This window comes from Impatiens glandulifera, chromosome 2 (genome assembly GCF_907164915.1).
Source record: "Impatiens glandulifera chromosome 2, dImpGla2.1, whole genome shotgun sequence".
Lineage (NCBI taxonomy): Eukaryota > Viridiplantae > Streptophyta > Magnoliopsida > Ericales > Balsaminaceae > Impatiens > Impatiens glandulifera.
The window spans coordinates 55094281-55121468 of record NC_061863.1 but is presented as its reverse complement, the minus strand read 5'-3'; the positions used below and the strand labels follow the sequence as shown (position 1 = coordinate 55121468).

Sequence of the window (27188 nt, the reverse complement as noted above, 5' to 3'; positions counted from 1 at the left end):
TACAATGGAAACTTCACTTTCTTCATCTTCTTCTTTGGAAATCTGTACAGCTTCTCCGTCTAAGCTGCGATCAACTGCCGTAATGTCCTCCTTCGCTACGGCCGCCACTCTATCTCTCCCGATTTCCTACGGTCGATCTTCAAAATACGTTGTCAAAAAGGTACGTTTCTTACTTTCTTAACCTTTAGGTATGAGATTGGCATTTAAACTTGTTTGAATATATTGAAATCAGAATCTAGGAGCTAGGTTTCGAGTATATGCTATAATAGGAGATGATGCCATGCTTGAAAAGAAAAGTACATGGGGAAACCTTTTTGATGTTGAGGATCCACGGTCTAAATTTCAATTATGTAAAGGAGAATCTCTCGGTGTAAATCAAGCCTTAGATGTTGCTAGATATGATCTTCAATACTGCGATTGGCGTGCTCGTCAAGATGTTCTCACAATCATGCTTCTTCATGACAAAGTAATTTTTTTTAAAAAATTCTTAATAAAGTTTGATTATTTTTGATTTCTGATTGTCTTTTTTCAAATTATGGTTTTCAGGTTGTGGAAGTATTAAATCCTTTGGCTAGAGATTATAAATCAATTGGAACGTTAAAGAAAGAGCTTGATGAATTACAAGAACAGCTTTCTACAGCTCATAGACAGGTCTAGAAAACTTTAGAGACTATATAATTGTATGTTCTTGTGTTAAATGTTTGATGAATAATTACAGGTACATATATCGGAAACAAGGGTTTCAACAGCTTTGGATAAACTAGCTCACATGGAAGAATTGGTTAATGACAGACTTTTGCAAGAAAGAACTACAACTACAACAACAACAACAACAAACACAATAGAAACAGCAACAGAGTCTGTCTGCTCCTCTTCTTCTTCTTCATCGGAAGTGTCTTCAGAGAGTGCTAAATCTAAGGTGCCTAGGAGAAGTCTGGACGTTTCTGGTCCTGTAAAACGATACCATCCCCGTCTCAAGAACTTTTGGTATCCTGTTGCATTCTCTAGTGGTCTAAAGGAGGATACAATGGTGAGCCTATTTTCAAAACTCATTTAGCTCAAGTTTATTATTATGTAAGTGATGGTAGAGTATTGTTGAGATTATTATAAGAGCTTGTATATACATTTTCAGATCCAATTTCAATGAAATGATGTTTCCAATTCCAAATGAAGCCACTATTGGAATTGGCTCTGTATCAATGGGCTTCATTTGGAATTGGAAACATCATTTCATTGAAATTGGATTAAAACTTAATTTGATCCAGATATACCTAAATAAAAAAAAGTTGATATCTGATTAGGGTCGGTGAGATCTACAAGTTGTATAAACTTCCAATGTATGATGTATCCCATTCAACCACACTTTTTATACCAAACATATAAAATTGATTGCCAGATCCTGGATTCATAATAGAATGTGTTTCCAACGAAGCATTTTTTTTAGTTTCTTTAACATTTATTTTTTGGTTTCCAGGTACCAATCGATTGTTTCGAACAGTCTTGGGTATTATTTCGTGGAAAAGATGGGAAGCCTGGTTGTGTCCAGAATACATGTGCGCATCGAGCATGCCCTCTTGACCTTGGCTCCGTCAATGAAGGGCGAATCCAGTGTCCTTATCATGGTAAGTAGAGAGGAATTTTGTTCACTCCTCCAGAGAGAATTGGAGATAAAAACCTCTATCCCATCGACAATCAATTCTTCCATTAAATAATTCAAATTTTCAACCAAATTACTCTTTACTTTATCTTTACTACCATTTTAAAATTTCAAATAATAAGGATGTTTTAGTCATTTTTCCCAAATAAATCACTTTCTACATCAAATATGATATTTTTTTACCTTGGATTCTTGCTGGTTTATCATGTTAATATTGGATTGGATTGGATTTCAGGATGGGAATACTCAACGGATGGAAAGTGTGAGAAAATGCCATCAACAAGACTACTAGTTGATGTGAAGATAAAGTCATTACCATGTTTTGAACATGAAGGGATGATATGGGTTTGGCCAGGACGTGAACCACCAACTGCAACCCTTCCTAGTTTATTGCCTCCTCCAGGGTTTCAAATACACGCAGAGGCATGCATATATGCTATTATATATTGATGCATTATTCTCTCAGTGTTGACTATATTCTTTTATAACTTAATACTCATGATTTACTTTCATATTGACAGATAGTTATGGAACTTCCCGTGGAACATGGCTTACTTCTAGACAACCTTTTGGATCTTGCACATGCTCCTTTCACTCACACATCCACTTTCGCCAAGGGATGGTCTGTTCCCAGGTTAGTTCGGTTACCCTACAAAAACACAATTATCGTGCACAACACAGTGCTAGTTTGATATTAACTGTTTTTTCCCTTAATTCGACACAGCTTGGTAAAATTCTTGACACCCGGTCCTGGGCTTCAAGGATATTGGGACCCTTATCCAATAGATATGGAATTTCGTCCTCCTTGTATGGTATTATCAACAATCGGAATATCTAAACCAGGAAAACTAAAAGGACAAAGCACAAAAGAGTGTTCAACCCATCTTCACCAACTTCATGTTTGCTTACCATCATCTAGACAGAAAACACGGTTATTATACAGAATGTCATTAGATTTTGCTCCAGTTCTAAAACACATCCCTTTCATGGAGTACCTATGGAGACATTTTGCTGAACAGGTACAAAATCATTTTCTCCCATATAGAGAATGTCTTGAGGATTTCATAAAACATGTTTATTCAATATTTTTGTAACAAACAGGTTCTTAACGAGGATCTAAGACTTGTACTCGGACAACAAGAACGAATGATCAACGGTGCGAATGTGTGGAACTGGCCCGTTTCTTATGATAAGTTGGGGATAAGATATAGGCTATGGAGAGATGCTGTTGAACAGGGAGCCAAAAGATTGCCATTTACCAATCAAGAAGATAACTAATTTCACATTCAAGACAACAAAATGATGAAAAAAGTATTAACCTTGGATTGGAATGTACAGAAACTGTACACACTGTGTTCTATGATTTTTTGTGTACAGTTTATTTGGAATTTTTTTTGGCCCTTGCATGAAGGGTGCAAGGATTTAGATAGAGGGTCCTATAAAAGTCCTGAGATGAGTAAAAGGTGGTTGTGTACAATATTAAATGTCTCTGTTTTTTTCTCTTTCTTATTTCATTAATAAGAAAATGCAATTCATCATGGATGATTTGGTATATTTTTAGAAAAAAAAAAATGATGAACATTTTATTTAGTTAATAAGGAAAAATATTTTGAAATAAAGAAATGTAAACTATTATTAGTTTTATAAGTGAACTCTTGGAGTTCTGATTTCTTTTTATTCAAAAGGTAATAGTGAAAGCTAATAATTAATAATAAAAGTAAAGTGAAATGTGATGCAAAATATGCTATATCATAAATTTATAAATAAATGTTGGAAATATGGGTTAGAATTATATTTTTTTAAATTTAATTTTTAGTTTTGAAAAAAAATATAATAAAAATAATTTAAATATATATATTCAACCCTAACACCTCAAAACTAATTTGATTAAATATTGTATAGGTTTAATTAAGAAAAAAAAATCAATTTTATATGTTAACTTTGTAACATAATAAAATAATACAAATTTTAAAGGTTAACTTGCCAAATTCAAGAAAAAATAAAATATCGATTTAAAATTTTAACTTTCTAAATTGAAAAAAAAAATACACTGGTTCAAAATATTGGTTCAAAATATTAAGTTAAAATGTTTCGATTAAATAAGTTAATGGCGTTGTAAATATAAAATAATAAAATATTTTATTTGAAAGTTATAGAAAAATTGAAATTACACTTCCAAGTTAGAATTTCAATTAATGGTTTATCGTAAAACTCATTAAAAGATGTTTGAATAGGTGAAATTATAATTAAAATTATAATTAAAAATAGAATTGAATACATTAAAATTCTATTTTTAATCCTACCAAAATTGATATTTAATTACAATTTAATTTATATATTTAAAAAAATTATAAAATTGTAATCCATTCTTATTTAAAAAAAAATAATAAAAATAATTTGAATATATATTATTAAGATATTGATTTCTAACATTTTAATTTACTAAATTAAAATAAAAATAAATCTGATTCGTAATGTTAAAATTTTAAATTCTAAAAACAAAATATTGATTCAACACTTTAAATAAATTTAAAATAAAATATTTTATTTTTTTCAAGTTTAACATTATATTGATAAAGAGAGTTATTAGATAAAAGAGTATTTAGCCCTATTAAATACCTTAATTTTTTTTAGCTTTTATACAAATATAATAATAAGCAATAAATAACAAACCACAACTCTATATTGTTGGTTCACTTAGAGCTTGTTCATATTGATTTTTTTAGAATTTTATTCAAAAATTTAAATATCTCATTTTCTATTTCTTCATTAATCAACTCATCCCTTTAAATATAAAATTACCAAAATATACCATCAATTAAATATTTTATAATTTTATTGTACTATCATTTAAATTAACTCTTTTAAAAACTAGTTTTTTAATTTTTACACAAAACTTATTTATTTTATAAAAAAAAAAAAAAAAAAAAAACCTGGTTTTATCCCAGAAATAACCAAAATATCAAACGAGCTCTAAGGAGATAACTTTCCACTACTTTAATTTTCTAAACTAATTTCACTTTCAGTCTAGACAATAAATTCTTCAAAGCAAAGTAACAGCTTAAGGTTTATAGAGAAATAAGATAATATAAATTATATTTTAATAACCTAAAAACTATAGATCTTGCAATATTAAACATTCAATATCATAAACCCTAACTATTTCTCTATTTGCAGCATGTGAAGTTTTAATGTGACCTGAGTATTTGTGTTGAATTTAGTTAAACTATAGAGAAAAATGAGACAAACCATACACACAAATAGAGTTTTAGCACAAGCCAATTAATTAATACCAAGCATTATGTCTCAAACTAGTATTTACATAAATCTGGTCTGGCAGGATAAGCATCATCTGCATTATGAACAGCTCGGAATTACTGTTGTCTTACTAGGAAGGCTTCCAAACCGATAGCACCTCCTGGAACATATCAATCATCAAATCCCTATCGGCATGGCGAAAAAAGTTATTGATTTCATCCTTAACATCATAAATCTTTCCAAAATCAAACAAATATGTAAGACATCCTTTTTTCAGCTTGTTCAATTGGTAAAGCCACGCCTCCTGCAATCTTCCAAGGACATTTGTCGAATTTATGTCCTCTAATAGGCTCTCCTCACAAGAATCCTTAAGATTCGCAATATCATACTTATTTGCTGCCCCTAGAAGCGCCAAACGATGCTTCCAGAACTCCTCTGGCTGTATGTTCCCGTATAGGTATTTCAGTAGTGCCATGCAGGATTCTTGGGACATGTCCTCTATTTCGATTGTGGATGATTCTTTCTCCCTGAGGTTGTGGACAAACATGCTCTGGAAAACCGGGGAGCTAGAAGCAAGAATTGCCTTGTGGGCTCTTAATGTGCCATCGGCTGTGTTGATTGTTATATCAGCATGAATGCTTTCATCCAGCATACGGGAAATGCAATTAAGTGTGTTTTGTCGTGCTATAGAATACACCACCCCGTCAATAGGCCAGATGGAGCTACTTTCTTCACTCTGAAAGAGAATAGTATATATATGTTTAATGAAAAATTCGAAGCTGCAACGATTGTGCAGAGATGATTTAAGAACATAACAGAGAAGGTAAGGCTTTTCTAAAAGTTTGCAAAAACAATCCAAATACTTCTTTCCGAAGAATATATATATATCTTTTGCAGGAACAAAGCAATACTGTAACAAAGTTTAGGTCCCAGGATTTATTGATGTTCTTACATTTCCAGGATGGATCTTTAGGTCCATGAACTCAACATCAATGATAAAGCGGCCCATAACATTGCAATCCACTGGCCAGAAGAAGTCATCACTAGTTCGAACTATTCTGTCAAAAGCTGCATCAAAAAGGAAAGAAGAAATACATTTAGAGTAGCAACAAGCATGGTATATGTAAGACATGAGAGTAGCTCATTTGTTTCTCTAAACAAAAAAATTCAGGGCGAGATATGACAACTATCTGGTGATCAATTTGAGTTCAACAAGATTGATCAGAATAGTCACTCAACACTCCCAACAATCATTCAAGCACCCACAAAGCTTTAATTAAAGAATCAAGACCCTGAAGATCAAAATCCACCAAGAACTTGGCAGCTACAGCTTGAGGACAAAAAAATCATTGTTTCTGATATTGATTCATTCAAAGATCATCCTATTCAATTTTCAAATTGAATCCATTCCTAAATTGATTGGTTGTGAAGAAATTATGCTGAAATTCTTGAAAGACTAGACTTGTCTGTCATTTATCACTATTTGCAATTGAAATCTACAACTGTTCAACTTGTAAACCCTAAAATTGGCGAAATCACATCACATACATCAAAGAAGCAAGCTCCTTGTTGATTTAATTTGACTAGAGAGACATATTCAGCTCTAATAAGATAGATAAGCAGAGATATGTTTGTGTGTGTAGTAGTAAAGATAAAGCGATATAGTAGTTACTCTCGGAGGTGAAGTGTTTTCGAGTAGTTCCGATGACGGATACTCGAAGCACAAATCGAGCAATAGGAGGATGTTCTTTGGCCACTCTAGATGGTTCAGGAAACAGGCGAATGAGAAGTTGACGATTTCTTTCTACCGCCAACAACCTAAGAATTGAGAATGAAGTCAAAATTCAGTAGAAACAGGAATGAATCATAAGAAGAATCGAAGAATCGCGGTTGAACGGAGAGAGAGAGAGAGAAAGACCAGTTCCATATCCCGATTTTGAAAGGATCGGACCTCTTATAAGTACTAGGTCCAAAATTCTCAATCTTCCATTGAGCCAATCTGGATATGGTTTCTACCTTAGAATCAACCATCGATCCCTTACTTCTGGGTCAGTAGAAGAAGAAGAAGAAACACAGACTTTTTTTTCAAAGCACCTTTGTTTGTTTGTTTGTTTGTTTGATCAGACAACAATCAATGTCTCTTTTAAGTCTTCTCCTTCAAGACCAAGGAACCAACCTTCAAAACAAATTCTCTTTTTTTTTGTTCAATGGATATTCTTTTTAAAATTCTCACTTATCTCATAAAAATATATTAAATTATGTTTATTATATTAAATCATGTTTGGACTTTGGACCTGAATAAAGTACTAAAATATTGAGGTTTTAAATAAGATGAATGAATGAGTTTGATTTTAGATAAATTTTTAAGTAAATATTTTTACAGTTTTAAATTTATTATAATAAAATTTTACAAATTTATAAATAATTTTAATTTTATGATTTTATAATATTTTATATTAAAAAAATTATATTTATAAAATTATATTTATTTATTCAAATAAATAAATTATTATATTATAAATATAATTATTTTTATAGTTATTTACTTATATTATTATTATTTTTTAATTAATTTTATATTTAAATATATAAATTATTAAAATTGACTAAATATAAAATACTTAATTATATATATAAATAATAATAATATATAACTAATATTTTTTTTAAATTAAACTTTTACAATTTAAAATAAACTCTAAATTTTACGAGTTTATAATTGAGTACTATTTTACATAAATTTTCGATTTTCATAGTCTTGGACCGGACTTCGGTTGAAGCTCGACCAAAATTATATCCCAAGCTCTCGTGGGGAAATTTGATGAAATGACCATAATAATCACATCATTTTGGGAAATAACTCGTAACTAATAAAGTTTGCAAAAATGACTATTTCGGACGAAAATACTCTTACGTCACATGACGCGATTGGATGACCTGATAATGTTTGTAGAAATGACCTTGCATGACGATTATGTCTTTCGCGTTACGCGACGGAATATTTTCGTCAAAATATTTTGAAGTGGTCATTTGCGTAGTCACAATTATATTTAATATACTTTTTAAGGTCGTCTAGTCAAATTTTCCCTAGTTATATAATTATTTGTTTTAATTTATAAATAGTCATTAATAACATATCCATAGAGTTTCAACAAAGTTAATATTTACATAATTATCATTATAAACTAGAGTTATAAATTTTTTTCTACTAACTAAAAACAAATTTATAAAAAAAATATTATTTGTCAATTGTTCACATTTAATTATTACTTTATATTTTATAACACATAATTATTTTGAAAATAATAATTAAAATTAATTTTAAAAAAATATTCCATCATTTAAAATGATAATAACATTTATATGATGATTAATATAATTTTTAAATTTAATCGCTCCAAGTTTTATGGATGAGTCAACCTGCAAATTAATAATACGCACAATTTACTCTAACATAACGAGTTAACGTTGTGGTGCGATAACATAGTAATTTGAGAAAACTACTTTATTTATATATATATATATATATATATATATATATATATATATATTTTGTTTTAATTTATCATAGGTTCAAACTTCAAATTTTGAGATATGAACTCTAACTTTAAAATTTTACAAACAAATATTTTAATGTAATATAATTTTAATCCGACAACTTAGTAAAAATAGCAATTATATAATTTTCAAATTTTCAACTATTCTCGTGTATCATTACAACCCTAACCCTGACTATTGGATATGCATATTTATTTAATTTTTTTTAATCTAGTTTAACAAATATCTCACCTTGATAAATTTTTTATCGGTAAATAAATGATTGAATTTTGATAGATAACAAAATTAGGAAAAAGAAATTGTATTTGATATATTGGATTGGTTTTGGCCTCTATGTGATTGATGAGTTTTACCAATTATTTTTGGATGCGCTGCCTTTAGTGTTATTTGCTCTAACCTAGAATAAATCACACATTTTTAAAAATATTTGATAGTTTGAAACACATATATCTCGAAAATATATTTAATTTAAAATACAAATATTTTCAAATTGTGAATTAAACAATAAATTATGTCATTTCAAAATTATGTAAAAAGTAAATACAAAATCTATCAATTCGAATTTTTTCAAATCATTTTTTAGATCATATACTTTTTTAGTCACCCTTAACAAATTGAAATGTATAGATTTTAAAAAAATAATACAATCAAAACATTTATAAATTGTTAAATTAATTACAAAACGAAAATGATATGTTATAATAAAATGATAATTGTTTTGTATTTGAAAAGAAAAAATTAAAATTTTGATAATTCATTTATTATAGGATGCAATTTAAAATTTGAGCTGGTTATAAAAATGTTAGATAAAAGTTCAATTGCTGCCCCGTCTCATTTTATTTTAGATTTTGCCGAGGTTCCATTTATGATCTATCTTGTTTGCTGGCCCATTAGAATTTACAGATAGCCATTAGGCCCAAATAATTTTAAATAGGCCATTGCCATTTGCCTCTTAATTGCTAAAAGGGTTAGGTGGTAAAAGGAATAAAATAAAAGGAATGCTGATAAAATAAGGATTAATTAACTATATTGATTTATTTATTTTATATAACATTTAATGACTGATAAAAATTTGAAAATTCTCAATTTTCAATTTATTCATTAAACATCATCCCTATAAAAATTCCCAATATTATGTATAATTATTCTAAAAAAAATTAAGATCAAATATTTTAAATTAAGATCAAATACAAAATTATCCGAACAAGATATCATTTTTGTATTTAATCATTAAACAAAATTTTGAAAGGTAATTTCTAATGTTAAATTATTTATTGTTTCAATGTGATACATTTATTTGGAACATTTCCATTTATTTATTTATTTGAATTTATTCATATGCATGTTAGGTTAGAGCTTCATATCATTAATGATAGTTTCTAAATTATGAACCATTTTTTCTTTGTCTCAAAAAGAAACTATCCATCTAAAGGACAATAATCAATAGAGAGGACGAATACCATTTCCCAATTTGAAATTGTACTAGTTTGAGTTAAAATATAAATGAACATTGTCTTTTAGATAAAATTGGTTGTTAAAGGCATTAACTTTCTAAGTATTATATTATAACTATTATTGAAGTTAAGTAGAGACAATTTGTGCACAAGCATGGAAGTAGTAAATTTCGAACCTTCCCGTATATAACCAAAAACCGAATCACAATTATTAATAAGAGGAGAGCGTCAATGGCACATGAAGCGCATGTGAAACGGGCACAAAGATAAATTAAATAGGTGTGGAGGAAAATCAGCCGAACCTATTCCCTTCGCTTCTTGGACCCAAATCAGTTCATTTCTAGCAAAATTCGTCAATTTAATTTAATGTTGGAATTATTTCCAATATTTGAATACATATATTATTTAATAATTGTATATTAGTTGTTATCATAATAAAGATTAAAGTCCAATTAAAATGATTTATTAAAGTATAAAGGTTATAAGTTTATTTAGACATCTATAATAAACATAGAAATATATTTGTGTAGAAATATAAATAACATTTACTATTTCATTGATAATAGGTATATTAAGGTTAGGTCACAACCCATATAGATATATGGGTTATGTTTCTCTCATTACACAAAAAGATAGAGATTGTATATATAGTTTTTTATAATAAAAAAAGAAGTTTTAGTGTGATAATTTGTGCCCTCTTATTAAATATTATTTACTATTATATATATAATTTTTTATAATAAAAAAATTCTGAAATAAGTTCTAAATGAGAATTATATTTATGATTTTTATCTCTTAATAATTATTTTTGTCACTTAAATTACCTTTCATATATATTTAAAATTTGAAAAAGTTAATCATTCATAAAATTAAAACGAATGGTGAGATAATAAAATTTTAAGAATATTTTTATTATTTAATAGTATTTTAATTAATTATTTATTTTTAATTTTATTAACTTACATTTATATACATACTTAGAAATTATTCCGAATTTAATAAAACAAATCTGATTTATTTAAAAAAAAGGTTGAGCGGTTGTAATTTTAAAGAGATATTTTCTTAAGTAAAAAATTAAAAATTGTAAAATAAATTTTAATTTAAAAAATATTTTAATTAATAAATTTAATAAAATAATATTTATTTATGATTGAATTTTAAGGTAAAACTTTACCGAATGTCAACCTGACATGTATTATAATATACACAATGATTATGATAAAATACTAATTTGTACGAGAAAAATAATTGTTTATAACTGATAACTGCTAACTATCTATATATTTTTTTATTGAATAAATTATGTCTTTGTTATATGTTGGTAGTTCGGTTTAGGTTATTTTAATAAAAAAAATTAAACATCAATTCATTCCTTCTAATTTATTAAATCATTCAATTTATTAATTAAAATAATAAAATATTCTTTATTTTAAATCATTATTTATATATATCAATATTTTTAAAATCTTTTTTAAAAAAATAATCATTATTATTTCAAAATTATTAACAATCATTATTTTTTCTCCCTCATTATTCAAATAACTCAAATCTGAACTAACTCTTAACTCTTGAATTATTTAAAATTTTTATTAAGTTATTTTTAATAAAAATATTTATAACTTTTATTCTAATAAGTTAATTTAAATGACAAGAGAGTGATTATTAAAAATAAAATATCACAATTTTAATTCTTACTCAAACGTTTTAAGTTGAGATTATGTCATGTTAACATTATAATGTTAAAAATAAAAGTATTTGAAATTTTAATTGAATTTATTTTTAAAAAAAAATAATATAAAATTTTAAAAATTATCAAGATTATTAACCGTCTACCACTCCAAGGTATTTTTATTTATGTGAAAATTAAACACAACTTTTTAATTTTATTTTTTTATTATGAATTATAACAATCACACCTTTCTTAATTTTTTTTAGTTAGTTTGAATAAATTATTTGTATAATTTTTATTTATTTTTTAAAATTAAAGAGAACTAACATAAACATCTCATATTATGACACCGTTTTAACTCAATGCTTAGTTAAAATTTAATAAATTGAATTATTAGAATACTTTTTTATTTTAAAATTTATAAAAACATAATAGTTTAATTTGTAAATAAAGTAATTAGATAATAATAATAAAAAATAACATCAAACGAGCTTGCCGAAATCCTTGACCTCGGGGAATGTGATAATTTGCAACTGTCCCCAAATGGGAAGATAACATATTTTATTAATCTCCTTTATTCCTTTTTATATTATCTATTTTAGTATTTTTAACCTTTGATATATTTTTTTTTTATTTTTTAATTTTATTTATTATTGTTTTTTCATAAATTCGTTCTTAATCTATTAATATTACTTTTAAGTATAAAATTATTTATTTTATTGACTAAAATATTTTTAATCTATTTTTAATAATTAAATTAATAAAAAAAATCAAATAAAATACTTTTTATCAACAAAGATTTTTAAAAACCAATTAAAGAGACCAATAAATCAAAATCAAACAAGCTCAAGCAATTCAAAAAAAAAAAGCAAGGCAGTAATATAAAGTGACTAATAATTTTAATGAAAATATCCTTAATTTAATTAACTTTTTTTTATATAGTAGTGAGACGGGTCAATCCATGGCGTGGCGGACATATTCACCAAAACTCATCGTTTGACGGGTTGACGGCGAGCTGATTCACCATCCCAGCGGGCTAAAAGTTCTGAACCCAACTCAACCCAAAGTAGGTTACGGGTTAAGCGGGCCAATCCGCGGGTTATTTCTCTACAAATATAAATAAATAAAAATTATTAATAGTTCTAGAAAACAAGAGTTCAAGAATATGATCAAATAGTCATAATACGCACTAAATAAGAGTCTTGTCTATCGTTAGTAACTCACGTGAAATCTTTTGGTCTATTTTCTTAAACTTCATCTTTCCATCTTAATCAAAAATCATTTGTCCTACATCGTGAAACTTTGCAAATTCTAACATAACGCCAGAATGTAGAAGTCTAATAATGTTTATCTCCACATTTAAACTGTTTTTTGCATCCATTACATTCAACTTTTTCTATATTATCAATAGCCTTCATTTTTTTTAAATACATCCAAATATCATAATATTCCTTAGACTTTTTAGATGACTCTTCATTATGCTTATCACTTTCAAATTCATCAACATCCAAATTAATACATTAATTTTGAGAATACATTTCGAAAATGAATTTGTTATTTAACAGAATATTAAATTTCATACTTTTAGTGTGAAACTTCTGGAACTGGAACCAATTTTAATTCACGAACCCTTGAAGGCGAGAACGAAGAGAAGAAATGCAGAACAAATAAGTAGTTGGCGGTCAATGGCGAAATATTAAGTATTGACTGTTGCAGTCTGAAACCAAGTTTGAATCCACGAACATTTGAAAGCGAGAACAAAGAGAAGAAAGGCGGAACAAATAAGTAGCCGATGACCGATGACCGATGAACGGAGTATTGACTGTTGCAGTGCTGCATTGGAGAGAAAAAAACTAGGACTGTGCGACATATGCCTATAAGGCTATAAATCATATTAGATTTTTTTTATCAACCCGCGGGCTAACCCATGCCCGACCGGAGAGGGGGCTTGCCCATGTAGGCCCATTTTCAAATGAGTTGTTAATATTTCAACCCAACTCGTCTAAATTATTTGGCGGGCGGGCCAACCCAACGAACCTAACCCAAATTGAATTTTTTTCTAAGAAGTAAATACCAATTAAAAAATAAAAATGATAGAGTACGAAATAATATGACAAAAAAATTCGATAAAAATTATAATTATTTTTAAAATTTTCAATTCACTCCAAAAATGACATATTTTTCATGTCAATTTTTTGTCTTGTTATTATTCTAACTTATAATTTTCTCTTTAAAGAAGACAATTTTTTCTACTCAAAAAAATATTATAACACACTTATTTTAGAAGTTCTAATAAAAAAATATATATAAACTTACTTTTTAAACTAATTTATTTAATAAAATAAAAATTATTTAAGTACAACGACAAAAACATAACAGAAAAGTGATTAAAAAAAATTAAATAAAATAAACAATTAATTAACTCGAAAGTCTTCAAGAAGAGCAATAAGGTCTCCACACGATTCCACATGTTTATAGAATCTAATTTACGACATTGTCATGATAATAATATTTGTGAATAATCCTTAAAGACCTACTTTGGTTGTTAACGATTTCTTTTGGACCAAACAGTCCACCAGAAAATAATAAGGATATAAATTCATCTTCTAAGTCTCTCTTTTTTAGTCGCCCCTATCTATACCTACCAATAGTCAACGACGCTCTCAAATTTCATAAAAGACTTCATATATTTGCAACAATGTGACAATATAAAAACATACAATAAAGTCATCTCCACCTCCTTAAAATAATATGACAACGACTCACAATAATTATGCATGTTTGCATGCATCCATCATAAATAAGAATTCATCAGTGAATAATACTCCAATACCCACATAAATTTTTTCAAGAAAGATCAATGAGACTGATTTTTTTTATATATAAACTACTCTCAAAATAGACATTTACGAGATAATTCAATTTGAAGCCTTCTTGTATAATATGATGAACATAGATCACATGATTAGAAAAAAACAAACTTAATTTAATATAATATAATATAATATAATATTAAGAATTTAACACGAGCCAACCAACGGTTGGTTGTTGGAGGTTTACGAGGAGAGAATCGAATCCGTGAACTTTATTGGACAAATGAAGAGATGATTCAAAACTTATTAAGCAAAATATATTAAATGTAAGAAAAAAACAAAAAGTAAATGCATGTACATGACTGATTCATGGGAAAGATTAAAATAGAAAAGGTTTACAGCTAACTGTGTTGCGTGTCAACATCTCAGTTAGATGAGTCATTGGAAGAAGGATGACATCTGTGTCAGTCGGCTACAAGAAGATGATGATGATGAAGAAGAATCTTAATAATAATCACTGTTATAATTTCACTAGTTAGAGAGAGACCCAATTCTCTATTACCCTGATGAGCAAAAAAACCCTAACTTCTAGTCATTGCTGTTTCATGTAAGTTTTTTCCTTCTTTTTTTTTCTAGCTATTATACACATTAACATAATAACCATTTTGTAATCAAGAAACAGACATCATCATCATCAATAAAATGACTTCCATATGTTTGCTTAAAACTCTTCCCTGTATAAATTAATATTTTTGTAACATTTTTGTTAAATGGTACTTATATAAAAGCTCGAATGACCAAGTATCGAGACATAACTTGTTTTGCACTATGCTAAATATTTTTTTTTTATATGTATCAGATAGTTTGGTTCTTCTACAGCAACTTGGAGTCTACAGTTAATTAGTGATCAGAGTTCAAATAGCAATATTATTACCTGTTTCAGCATTCTGAAGATGGATGGTACAATAGAGGAGAGGAAGAAGAGCTCTTCTTCATCCCCAGAAACGGAACATCTCAACCCAATACCACACCTGATCTGCAGAGATGGCCATGAAAATCAGTTAGACCAAGTTAAATTGAATGGAGAAGAAGAAGAAGGAGGAGGAGGAGAGAGAACTAAATCCCCACCGGCAGCTGGGTTTTCACCAAGAACAAAAGAGGAGCACAGCAGAGGAGCAACAACAGACACACCACATTGTAAGTAATTACAAACAATCTTCAAAAATTGCATAAAAAAAATTTCATATCCAGAAAAATCTACTACATCTCTATATCAATTAAGTAAAAAATTAGACTACAAAAAAACAAATATGGAAGTTATTTCAAATCTTTCCTCTGATATGTAATTTGATCATGATCAAGAATGGATGTTATTTCAAATTCTTTACTTTCTGCAGTATTTGCTTGTGGACGTCCAGATTTGTCATTTGGAATACAAGATATAGATTCCTCCACCAATATGGAACCAGTAACACCAGCTCAACATAAGAAACCAGGAAACAAGCCTGTACATGTGCAAAGTCTGGACATTGGTGAAGGAATAATAAAAGAGACAGCAATACCTGAACAACAACAGGTGGGTAAAGAAGCTCCTCCTCAACAGAAGCCAAAGAAAAAAAAGCACAGGCCCAAGGTGGTTAAAGAAGGCCAGTCACAAAAAAAAAGTACTCCAAGCCCAGTTACCCCTAAGCCAGCGGCTGCTCGCCCAAAAAGAAAATATGTTCGTCGAAATGGAAAAGACAACAAAACAACAGAAAAATCATGCAGAAGAAAACTAGATTTCGAGGCTGAATCACAAGAACAAGAAGATGATGGAACAACCTCAGGTAAAATAAAAATAACTATTGAGAAAAAGACAAACCTGGCAGGAGAAATTTACAACTCAGTACGTCTAGTGAGCAGCAAAGTGCCTAAAAATAGACAAGATTTCATCACTGCAGCTTCAGGAATAAATGATCAATCAGATAAAAAGGCATTGGATCCTCTCGTTCAAAATAAGCAGCAGGAAAGAGGAAAATGCCACATCATATTCTCAAATAAAACACATGATAAACATGGGAATACCAATCAAAACGGCACCAGCAATGGAAGGGGACATAAGAGAATGCATTATCTTACCAAAACAACCAGCACAGTTAAGGCTGAGGTTCCCTACTTGCAGCACGAGTATCTTTCAATCTTCAAAAAGAGAAAGAGAACTCAAAGAGTTCGAAACACAGCAGCGTCAAGTAAGCATCTGCAAGTTGGGAACAAAACTATTTTTCCAATGTTTCACAATGTCAAGGTTGATGAAGGTAAAAACATTAATATAGTAGTTATTCACTTCTTTATATGCAAAGGGAGTTGATTGATATTCACTACCTTTTAACAATTCCATGTTGATACAGTTGCTGATATGCTAAAAGGTCTAAATATAAATGAGGAGAAACAAGCTCATAATTTACAAGATGATAAACAAAAGAAACTAGTTGTTTACCAGCAAAGAAATGTGAAGACACCTCAAAGACCTAAAGTAAACCTAGATGAAGAGACGAATAGGGTCTGGAAGCTTCTGTTGGAAGATATCAATAATGCAGGAATTGACGGGGAGGAGAACGTACAAAATAATTGGGAAGATGAACGACGTGTCTTCAAGGGGAGAGCCGACTCATTCATTGCCCGCATGCACCTTGTCCAAGGTTCATTTTCACTTATATAATAACTTTTTCTATGCTTCAAGATCTAAATTCTATTATTTTACATGTATTTGCAGGAGATAGAAGGTTTTCTCCATGGAAAGGATCTGTTATGGACTCGGTGGCGGGAGTCTTCCTAACGCAGAATGTTTCGGATCATCTCTCTAGGTCATCTTAAGCTTCTACTTTTTCTTTATTTATTTTTTATGAATTCAAATAACAAAATTATTCACTTCCTTTCTTCTGTACAGTTCTGCCTTTATGTCTCTTGCTGCAAGGTTTCCCCTTAATTCAAATGGACCAAAAACTGAAGAGACAATTCCCATAGTCCAAGAACCAGATAATGAAGCACCCATCAAATGCCATGAAAAGGAATTGAATCCATCATCATCCTGCAATGAAAGAATAGAATCATGCTTGCATGAAAACCCGAATGCAGATCGATTGTTCATTCCAATGCCAGACATGAAGCACCAAGATTCAATCTCAGGTAAACCAGATAGTGGAAGTAACTTGAGAAAATCAAATACTATGAAAGGTAGACCTGGAAAGGGAAAACAGAAAGAAATTAATGACTGGGGAATCTTAAGAAAAGAAGCACAAAGAGAAAGAAAAGAAGAAAGATCATCAAGTACAATGGACTCGCTGGACTGGGAAGCAGTCCGCCGTGCAGATGTTAAGGAAATAGCATACACTATTCGAGAACGAGGAATGAACAATAGGCTGGCAGAGAGAATCCAGGTCAATTCAAATTTTCAAATCAAGATTATAATTAGTTCATTATAAAAAATAAAATAAAAAACCTTGTTTGCTTGCAGAATTTTCTGAATCGTGTGATTGAAGAGCAAGGGAACATTGATCTTGAATGGTTAAGAGATGTCCCACCTGACAAAGCAAAGTAAGCCCATCACCGAATGATACTTCAAAGGAAAATACTTCAAGAAAAATAAAATTCTTTAATTATCCTTGTAGAGAGTATTTGCTGAGCATAAGAGGATTGGGGCTTAAAAGCGTAGAGTGTGTGCGGCTTCTTACACTTCATCATCTTGCCTTTCCGGTAAAAGCACAGTTCTCTACTGAAGTTAGTTTCAAAAAGATGGAAACTATAACTTTTTTCCTATTCTTTCTACACCTTCAATAAGGTTGATACAAATGTCGGACGCATAGCTGTTAGATTAGGGTGGGTACCTCTTCAACCATTGCCCGAGTCTCTTCAATTGCATCTTCTACAACAGTAAGTAACTAGTTGTACACTTATCATATTTGTTCATCTAGAAGAAGAAAAGCTTATGCACTTCCTGCACAGGTACCCTATATTAGAGTCCATTCAAAGATACCTCTGGCCGAGACTTTGCAAGCTGGATCAAAGAACATTGTATGTATATCCTTTTGATATCCGCCCAGAAACAGTTTTGATATGAACCCTTTCAAACGAGATTTTTTTAAAAGAGAATTTGTTTTCAAACTCTAGGATCATTTTTTGCTTATTGCACACGCCAAGTACCTACTTAACATAAAAGAAAAACCTCATTTCCCTAAATAGGTGTTAGATGAGACCAAGGGTCGAATAAAATTTCCGTTTAAAAATGGTTCATATTGAAATGGTTTACGTTGAAGTGCGGATTTCAAAGACTTATTTATGGGTTTACTCTACTTCTTCTATGTTCATGCTCTTAAGGGAGAAGTACCTTTCATTGAACTGCAAGAAACAATAATCTGCTATAAAGTCATTATCTGAATTTGTATTAATTACAGATATGAGCTACATTACCAAATGATTACGTTCGGAAAGGTATAAATCAATCTTCATGGAATATAGTGTTCCCCTGGATAATCAAATATGCAAAGAGACTAATAGGAATGCTCATTTGCAGGTTTTCTGTACAAAAAGCAAACCTAACTGCAATGCATGTCCATTGAGGGGTGAATGCAGACATTTTGCGAGTGCATTTTCAAGGTCATTTGAGAAAAAACAAAAATCACATATTGTACTGACTTCATCATACAATTGATGTTTATTGATAGACGGATGATGATTGTGCAGTGCACGGTTTTCCCTTCCAGCATCAGAGGAGAAAGGTTTAGCCAGTCGAACTGGAAATGAAGTGCCTGACCAGTTCCCTGTGGAGGACATTCAATTGATACAACTACTCCAAGAAGAGCCACAGAATGACACTAGTGAACTACTCCAAGAAGAGCCACAGAATGACTCTAGTGAACCGCATGTTGAATTACCCGAGCCCATAGTTGAAGTACCATTTACACCAGAATCAGAATTAACAGAAATTGATATTGAAGATTCATTCTGCGATGGCCCAGAGGAAATTCCAACCATAAGATTGAATGTGGAAGAATTTACTCAAAATATACAAAACTTTATACAACAGAATATGGAGCTTCAGGATAGTAATATGTCAAAGGCTTTAGTAGCTTTGACGGCAGAGGCTGCTTCAATACCCATCCCTAAGCTTAAGAACGTGAGCCAACTAAGGACAGAACACCTAGTGTAAGTAGGCATTTTCATACTTTACCACAGTTGTCAACTGATTTTTTTTTGTTTTTTTCATACCAACTGGGTTTGTTATGATTATTACAGTTTCAGATATTATAGCCATGTCATCTTCATCCATAATAAACAAAGAGAAAGCATAAATGAACAAAAAAGATTAACCATAGTTGTTAACACTAATTTCTACCAGGATATGAAATGTTGCAATCAACCTTTTTTTCCCTTTCCCTTTATGCAGGTATGAGCTTCCAGATTCACACTGTCTGCTGGATGGGGTTTGTTCTAATTACACTGAATTTTCTAACTTATTATGTTGGTTTTGTTATAATGGAGTAAACGAGATGAAAAAATGCAGATGGACAGACGGGAGCCTGATGACCCAAGCCCTTATCTCCTAGCTATATGGACACCAGGTAAAGAACACAATGATTTATTTTCTCCAATCTATAAAACCTTGTCCATGCATGTGAATCTCAATTTCTCTATTCAATGGGGATCAAACTTTGGTCAGTTGTCCTGATGGACTTAAAAGTTAGTGAAGGACTGAGGTTGTAGGGCTTAGATTCAAGTTACAGAACAGTGCAAGAGGGCATACTGTGGCACAGCAACCTGTGTTTAGATGATGAATACCTTTCAGCTCAAGATTCAAACCACTTCATACTAAACCTCATAAAATACCTGTGTTATACTTTTAAAATGTAAAAAACATTACAGGCAAAATATTGCAAATATAATATCTGAGGTGGACAAGATTTTCTAGAAGATTAATAGATAAATAGTTTAAACTCTTTTTTTTTCAAAGAGAAAAAGATGAGACAGTTTTAGTAAACTGTTTTACAGAATTGTGCTAGCTTGGCTCTAGTATAAATACTCTGTTTTAATGTTAAAACACATGAAAATATCTTTCTTTTCTCTATCTTTGTCTTCTCTCCTTCTCATCTCCACCTTCACACGCTTTAAGACTTCACCATGGTACCAAAGCGTTTGGGATTAGCAATTGATTGCAGTGATGATGGAAGAAACACAGTGCATACAATGTTGATCCTTTGTACCTTCTAACTGTCAATCATGCAGGAATGGCATTGTGTTACAATTCCAAACCCTAAATGAGAGAATTAGGGATAAAGAGAATTGGTGTAAACTAACTTTTCATTCAATATCATTTCATACATAAAAACCTATACAAGCCTAGTGTCAGTAATTATAACTTGTGTACTCATTTATATCCTAACTAATACTTCGTGCACTACTTTGCATTTGTATAGAACATTTCTCCTCTATTAACCCCAACTCTAACACATGTTACACTACTCACCCCTTAAAAGCTTCATTTTCCAAAATGAAAGTCTAAAAAACATGAAAATCAAAATAAAAGACATAGCTAATGCGAGAATTGTAGAGAAAAGTATATTGTTGCCCAAGCTTATATGTTTCAACTTGGCCTCTGAAAATGTGGCAGCACGAAAACTTTCCGAAGAACACAAGACGCATATTGTCGACCTCTTCTCCTCTTTGGCCTATGCTTCACCTCATAGAATCTGAAGTAACTAAAGAGTACCCCTGATGGTAAAATGGGAACATTGCACCATTATGCATTTTTGCACAGGGTCGTTGTTTGTAGTTTTGATTGAACATATGCAAACAATTCCACCTTCTATCATTTTCCATTCGAACAAGCCTGCAAAAACATTTCCGTTTAAATCGGATGCTGAAATTCCCGATATGTGGCAAGGATTGGCTGCATGAAGGGTGTAGCTCTTGCTATGTAACCTAACATCCATGTTTCCGTTTTTTCCTTCTCGATTCCTTTTACATTGCTCCAAAATTAGTCCTTTTGTAAACAAGAAGGGAGAGATTTGTTCATATTAAATCCAGACTTCTAAATGGAAGCCACCTAGGAGGTCCTCGGCCGCCTCACCTTTGGAGGAGGTGGTGATGTAGGCAGTGAAGCTGACTTTTTACTATTTTTTGTGAAAGCTCATTTTGTTTAATGAGAACCTAAGAAACCATTTTTTAATAACTCTGAAGCTAAAGTCGCATTAATGAAATGTTCACTGTGTAATGTGGATTAGTATAGACTTTTGGTAAAAGGTAAAAGTAATGATATTACCTTTTTAGTATCAGTATGGTGATGAATCTTTATTAATTATATTGTTAATTGCATTTATATATTTATTTGTACTTTGTATAACTTTTACATATCATTTATTGAAATTACATGCATCATTTATTGTAATTACATGCATGATTATATAGCCCCCTATAAAAATAGGGCGGGAAATTCAACCCCTAGACTGTCTCACACCTGAACCCCTTTAGAATACTTATATGAAATATATTTTTTTTTAAATAGTGGATTCTACTTTGAAATCTTAGAAAAATGAAGAGAGAAAGATATATTTTGTGATGTTAATCAAATACTAGGACAAGGAAAATAAACAACAAAACAACTTTTTAGATGAAAATTAGCGGATCTTTCTTAAGGAGACAACCAACCTCCAACCACTTGGAGTAAGTGGTATTCAACACTCCCCTTCAATCTAACTGGGAAATTTCAGCCTAAATGAAGACCTGGAAAATCTTGATTCAACAAAATAGAGTGGCATTGGAGACAAACACGAAGTCCCAGAACTTCCAAAATAGACTATGCAAATATGCCTAGTATGATCATTCAACTCTCCCCTTCAAACTAAGCGTGAAATTTCAGCCTAAATGAAGAGACCCTGAAGATTTTGATTCAACAAAATAGAGTGTCTTTGGAGACAATCATGTGGGACGATGACAAAAGGTCTGCACAGTTGAGCCCTGAAAAGTATGTTGCATGGGCAAAAATCTGCTAGAGGCATAACATTGAATGTAATTCAATTGTTAAAACTTCAGTCACAAACGGCACAATTTCTTGTTCCGGGTTGTGGGAGAGCTGGAAAAACCTGTTTTTTGGTTTCTTTTTGCAAATCCAAAACTTGGAAACAAAAGAAAAACATCGGCGCAATAACCAGCAAGACGAGCATCTGGAGGCTACAATGACAAAGAGTACGTTGTGAGGCAACATTGGCCATGGATGGAGAAGATTGATATATTTTGTGATGCATTCTAATTTATAGGCAATACTAGTACAAGGAAAAGAAAAGAAATGACAAAATAACTTTCACATAAATATTAATAAGTCTTTATTGAGAAAACAAATTACTCTTTAGCACTTACAGTAAATGGTTACCGGGAAGGCAACGAGACTTCGGGAATGATAATTCAACAAGCCACTTCTTGCATTTCTACTTCTTCTGTTTGCAACCTTCCTCTGTGTCGATCTTATCTGTTTCCACCATGGTTGTATCTTGCATTCTTGGTGATTCCTTTCTTCTCCCAGATCAATGGGATTTGGTAGTGTGGGGTGACCAAAATTTGTTGATGTGGATTTATCGAATTCACAAGCTCTCATACTTATGATTCCAAATTAATAGAATTAGAGAACAACAGCTCTATTACCCCTTAATCATATGACACATTGGTTGCAACGCCATTAATTTGAGCTGGAGTCGCACAGTTCAGCTTCGCTTGGAGCCAAAATCAAACTAGGCTTCCTCATGCAGTTTTCAAGACGTGTCATCCACATCGAAGCATGAGTGAGAAGGAGTTCTGGGAGATGTGATGCGCATAGATAGTGTTCTTGGATATTGAATATAGTATAGGAAATCATTGAATCTTTTGTTTATACAGCCACATCCACATGTCTAAGGACAGAAAGAGAGAGAGGTAAGAAGAAATATTGGACCAAGGGAGGAAGCCTCGAGGCTTAAAGTTGTGGGATGAATTACACTTCTAAACATTTATCAGACCCATAGATAGGCAGCTTTACCCCTAATAATTATGCACAATTAGCATGCTTGTGGCAGTTTCGAATAGGTCATATATCAATTCTCTTTCTATAAAAAATAGTCTTTCTATAAAAAATAGTCTTCCAAGCCATAATATAATAAATGAGAAGTTATACTGCTCAACTCCAACATGATAAAGATATAAAGCTCAACTGAATTCCAACATAATTACTCTGACTCTGATAAAGATGCAAAAGATGCACCGATGTACGAGTTGACATAATTACTTCAACTCCAAACATAATTACTGATGTACGACATAATTACTCTGACAAAGACAAAGATGCACAGATGTACAGTTCAACTCCAAAGATGCACATACGGTTCAACTCCAAAGATGCACAGATGTACGGTTCAACTCCAAAGATGCACAGATGTACGGTTCAACTCCAAACTAATTACTCTGACGACAGAGATGCACAGATGTACGGTTCAACTCCAAAGATGCACAGATGGTTCAACTCCAAAGATGCACAGATGTACGGTTCAACTCCAAACTAATTACTCTGACGACAGAGATGCACAGATGTACGGTTCAACTCCAAACTAATTACTCTGACGACAGAGATGCACAGATGTACGGTTCAACTCCAAACTAATTACTCTGACGACAGAGATGCACAGATGTACGGTTCAACTCCAAACTAATTACCCTGACGACAGAGATGCACAGATGTACGGTTCAACTCCAAACTTTATTCTGACGACAGATATGCACAGATGTACGGTTCAACTCCAAACTAATTACTCTGACGACAGAGATGCACAGATGTACAGTTCAACTCCAAACTAATTACTCTGACGACAGAGATGCACAGACGACAGAGATGCACAGATGTACGGTTCAACTCCAAACTAATTACTCTGACAACAGAGATGCACAGATGTACGGTTCAACTCCAAACTAAATACTATGACGTTAAAGATGCACAGATATACGGTTCAGCTCCAAACTAATTACTCTGACGACAAAGATGCACACAGATGTACGGTTCAACTCCAAACTAATTACTCTGACGACAAAGATGCACAGATGTACGGTTCAACTCCAAACTAATTACCCTGACGACAAAGATGCACAGATGTACGGTTCAACTCCAGCCTAATTACTCTGACGACAAAGATGCACATGCACAGATGTACGGTTCAACTACAACCTAATTACTCTGAAAACAAAGATGCACATATGTATGGTTCAACTACAGCCTAATTACTCTAACGACAAAGATGAACAAATGTACGGTTCAACTACAACCTAATTACTCTGACGACAAAGATGAACAGATGTACGGTTCAACTACAACCTAATTACTCTGGCGACATAGATGGACAAATGTATGGTTCAACTATAACCCCGACATAGATGGACAGATGTATGGTTCAACTACAACCTAATTACTCTGACCACAAAGATGCACAGATGTACGGTTCAACTACAACCTAATTACTCTCTGATAAAGATGTATTGTTGTGTACCGTTCAACTCCAAACATAATTCCTCTAATAAAGATGTACAGTGAACATGAGTAGAAATTTAATGGTCAATCGATGGATGAGTAGAAAAAATTAGAGGTTTTGTGTGATAGCAAAAGGTTATTATAAAAAGAAAACAAATTTTCCGTAGTTTCTTGAGATGGCTGAAGCTATTAGAATTCGTTTTTCCTTGTCAGCTGCTTCTAAACAATGGAATTTATGTAAGCTGGATCCCTACATGGAATAAATACATTTGTAAGCTGAAAGAAGTCTCTATCTATGGTATGACAATGGAACAAGGGTTTAAAACAAGTTTCATATGGCTATGGAACAAAGGGTTTAGTAAAAGTTAGATTCAATATGGTTATACATTGATACTCATATTAATGATGTGGTCATTCTAGGAGATGATAAGATGAAATATCTACAGTCAAGACATATTTGGACATATTACTATCAAAGATCTGGAAATGCATGAAGAAAAATAGTGGGATGACATTGAAAGAATGAAACATCTCAACTTTTAATAAACTGTTTTACAGAGCATGACTATGTTTAACTGTTAAAATACGTATATGAAAATATCTTTCTTTTTCTCTATCTTTGTCATCTTCATCAGATGTTTTAAGATTTTATCAAATATGCATCATCTATAGAAAATTAAACTGAGTCTCCATACAATTAATCTCTATAGCAGACATCCCACAGGCTAAAGAATCACTTGGAACAAATAAAATAATGAGTAAATGGGTACTCCATAAAATATCATTATATACATATATAAATATATATATATGTATGTATTTATGTATGTATATATCCTAATCACCTTCTTATGTATCTTTGGAACAGGAGAAACTCCAAATTCGATTCAACCATCTGAACGGAGATGTAAATCCCAAGAAGTTGGCACATTGTGCAATGAGATGACATGTTTCACATGCAATAGTATTAGAGAAGCAAACACGCAGACAGTTAGAGGGACCCTGTTGGTAAGATTGTAAACATGAACTACTAATATGTGTTTATTACAGCATATCTGATCCTCAGAATCATCATTATTATACAGATACCATGTCGAACAGCCATGCAAGGGAGTTTTCCACTTAATGGAACATATTTTCAAGTTAATGAGGTGCATAACAGGAATTCACTTTGGTTACTTCAAACTATATTTGGCATCACGATTATAACTGTAAAATCCTTGGTGCAGGTTTTCGCTGACCATGATTCCAGTCTCAGCCCAATTATTATTCCAAGGGATTTGATATGGAATTTACCTAGACGTACAGTTTACTTTGGAACCACGATTTCTACAATTTTTAAAGGTAATACTTGCAAGTTAAAGTGGATGACATCTTTGATCTATGAATCTCATGTGGATTTCCTCTATTTCTTTGTCACAGGTCTAACTACAGAAAGCATTCAGCAGTGTTTCTGGAGAGGTGAATACATCTTCCCAGATGCTTGGTTTTATTTCTCAAAGTTCTTTTCATGGTAAGTCTCAAAAAGAAAGAAAAGTAAACAATATAAATGAATGGCCTTTGCAGGATTTGTATGTGTGAGGGGGTTTGACAAGAAGACACGTGCACCGCGACCGCTCATTGCCAGAATGCACTTTCCAGCCAGCAAGCTATCTAGGACTAAAGGCAAGACCGACCAGGATGAATAAAGCATTCTAATTCCATACAGCTACTAATAGTGTATAGAATTGGCTACTAATAATGTAGATAAACCATCCATGGAAAACACAAATCGAGTAACACATCCTCAGGTGGTCTTTTATGTTTTGTTTTTGCTACAAATAGTGCCTCAGATCAGGTGTATGAGAAACTAACCTATTATATAGTGCTTGGATGGTTAGACTCGGATCTTCATCAATGGACAGCATATTAGAGTCAATGAATGTTCTTTGTGGTCATTGATCTTTGCTCTTTCCCTGTTAGACCAGTCAGATCAAATTAAAGCTGTTAATCAAGTGATCTAAGGCATCCCTCAGGTCTTTCTTGTTTTGTTTTTTCTGCAAATAGAGCATGAAAAACTAACCTATTATAGAATGCTTAGATGGCCAGACTCAGATCTCCATCAATGGACAGCATTTTAGAGTCGATGAATGTTCTTTGGGGGGGAATTGGTCTTGTTTTTTCCCTGATCAAATTAAAGTTGTTAATCAAATTATCTACGGCATATCACTACATTGATCATGTAATTCCTAAATTTCCGCAAACAATGACATATAAACAACAA

At 31.4% G+C, this 27188-nt stretch overlaps 3 protein-coding genes and 1 long non-coding RNA gene across 5 annotated transcripts; 2 read left to right on the top strand and 2 right to left on the bottom strand.

Moving 5' to 3' along the window:
• LOC124925718 (chlorophyllide a oxygenase, chloroplastic) lies at positions 1-3193 on the top strand. Its single transcript, XM_047465794.1, has 9 exons — positions 1-160; positions 233-466; positions 547-651; positions 719-1030; positions 1475-1622; positions 1893-2080; positions 2179-2291; positions 2382-2676; positions 2759-3193. Exons 1-9 carry the CDS (start codon positions 5-7, stop codon positions 2933-2935), a joined length of 1728 nt encoding a protein of 575 aa, XP_047321750.1. The 5' UTR covers positions 1-4; the 3' UTR covers positions 2936-3193.
• A 1705-nt stretch (positions 3194-4898) lies between these two features.
• On the bottom strand, positions 4899-7022 carry LOC124925634 (BTB/POZ domain-containing protein At1g21780). Its single transcript, XM_047465694.1, has 4 exons — positions 6834-7022; positions 6588-6733; positions 5868-5983; positions 4899-5651 (listed from the first exon to the last, which is right to left on the bottom strand). Exons 1-4 carry the CDS (start codon positions 6944-6946, stop codon positions 5046-5048), a joined length of 981 nt encoding a protein of 326 aa, XP_047321650.1. The 5' UTR covers positions 6947-7022; the 3' UTR covers positions 4899-5045.
• An 8288-nt stretch (positions 7023-15310) lies between these two features.
• On the top strand, positions 15311-26843 carry LOC124926660 (DNA glycosylase/AP lyase ROS1-like). Of its 2 annotated transcripts, none has more exons than XM_047466937.1 (19): positions 15311-15606; positions 15828-16703; positions 16797-17087; positions 17162-17252; positions 17336-17825; positions 17903-17982; positions 18057-18141; positions 18227-18318; positions 18391-18459; positions 18840-18876; positions 18959-19041; positions 19129-19590; positions 19832-19868; positions 19949-20006; positions 25794-25933; positions 26011-26076; positions 26155-26269; positions 26348-26386; positions 26492-26843. In XM_047466937.1, exons 1-19 carry the CDS (start codon positions 15363-15365, stop codon positions 26611-26613), a joined length of 3477 nt encoding a protein of 1158 aa, XP_047322893.1. In that variant the 5' UTR covers positions 15311-15362; the 3' UTR covers positions 26614-26843. The 2 variants fall into 2 exon arrangements, with proteins under 2 accessions (XP_047322893.1, XP_047322892.1); XM_047466936.1 differs by having other exon boundaries at positions 15807-16703.
• LOC124926663 lies at positions 20725-27089 on the bottom strand. Its single transcript, XR_007098347.1, has 4 exons — positions 26988-27089; positions 26780-26880; positions 22798-23324; positions 20725-22611 (listed from the first exon to the last, which is right to left on the bottom strand). It is a non-coding gene; the product is annotated as an uncharacterized LOC124926663 (long non-coding RNA).
• Between the last annotated feature and the right edge of the window lie 99 nt (positions 27090-27188).

Excerpts from the sequence above, each read along its gene's own strand:
- LOC124925718 (XM_047465794.1), top strand. The coding sequence starts at position 5 with ATGGAAACTTCACTTTCTTCATCTTCTTCTTTGGAAATCTGTACAGCT. Across the intron at positions 467-546 it reads TCATGCTTCTTCATGACAAA|GTTGTGGAAGTATTAAATCC; the intron begins GTAATTTTTTTT and ends TATGGTTTTCAG. Across the intron at positions 2,677-2,758 it reads GGAGACATTTTGCTGAACAG|GTTCTTAACGAGGATCTAAG; the intron begins GTACAAAATCAT and ends TGTAACAAACAG.
- LOC124925634 (XM_047465694.1), bottom strand. The coding sequence starts at position 6,946 with ATGGTTGATTCTAAGGTAGAAACCATATCCAGATTGGCTCAATGGAAG. Across the intron at positions 6,734-6,833 it reads AAAATCGGGATATGGAACTG|GTTGTTGGCGGTAGAAAGAA; the intron begins GTCTTTCTCTCT and ends CTCAATTCTTAG. Across the intron at positions 5,984-6,587 it reads AAAACACTTCACCTCCGAGA|CTTTTGACAGAATAGTTCGA; the intron begins GTAACTACTATA and ends TTTTTGATGCAG.
- LOC124926660 (XM_047466936.1), top strand. The coding sequence starts at position 15,363 with ATGGATGGTACAATAGAGGAGAGGAAGAAGAGCTCTTCTTCATCCCCA. Across the intron at positions 17,253-17,335 it reads GTTTCGGATCATCTCTCTAG|TTCTGCCTTTATGTCTCTTG; the intron begins GTCATCTTAAGC and ends TCTTCTGTACAG. Across the intron at positions 17,983-18,056 it reads GTCCCACCTGACAAAGCAAA|AGAGTATTTGCTGAGCATAA; the intron begins GTAAGCCCATCA and ends TTATCCTTGTAG.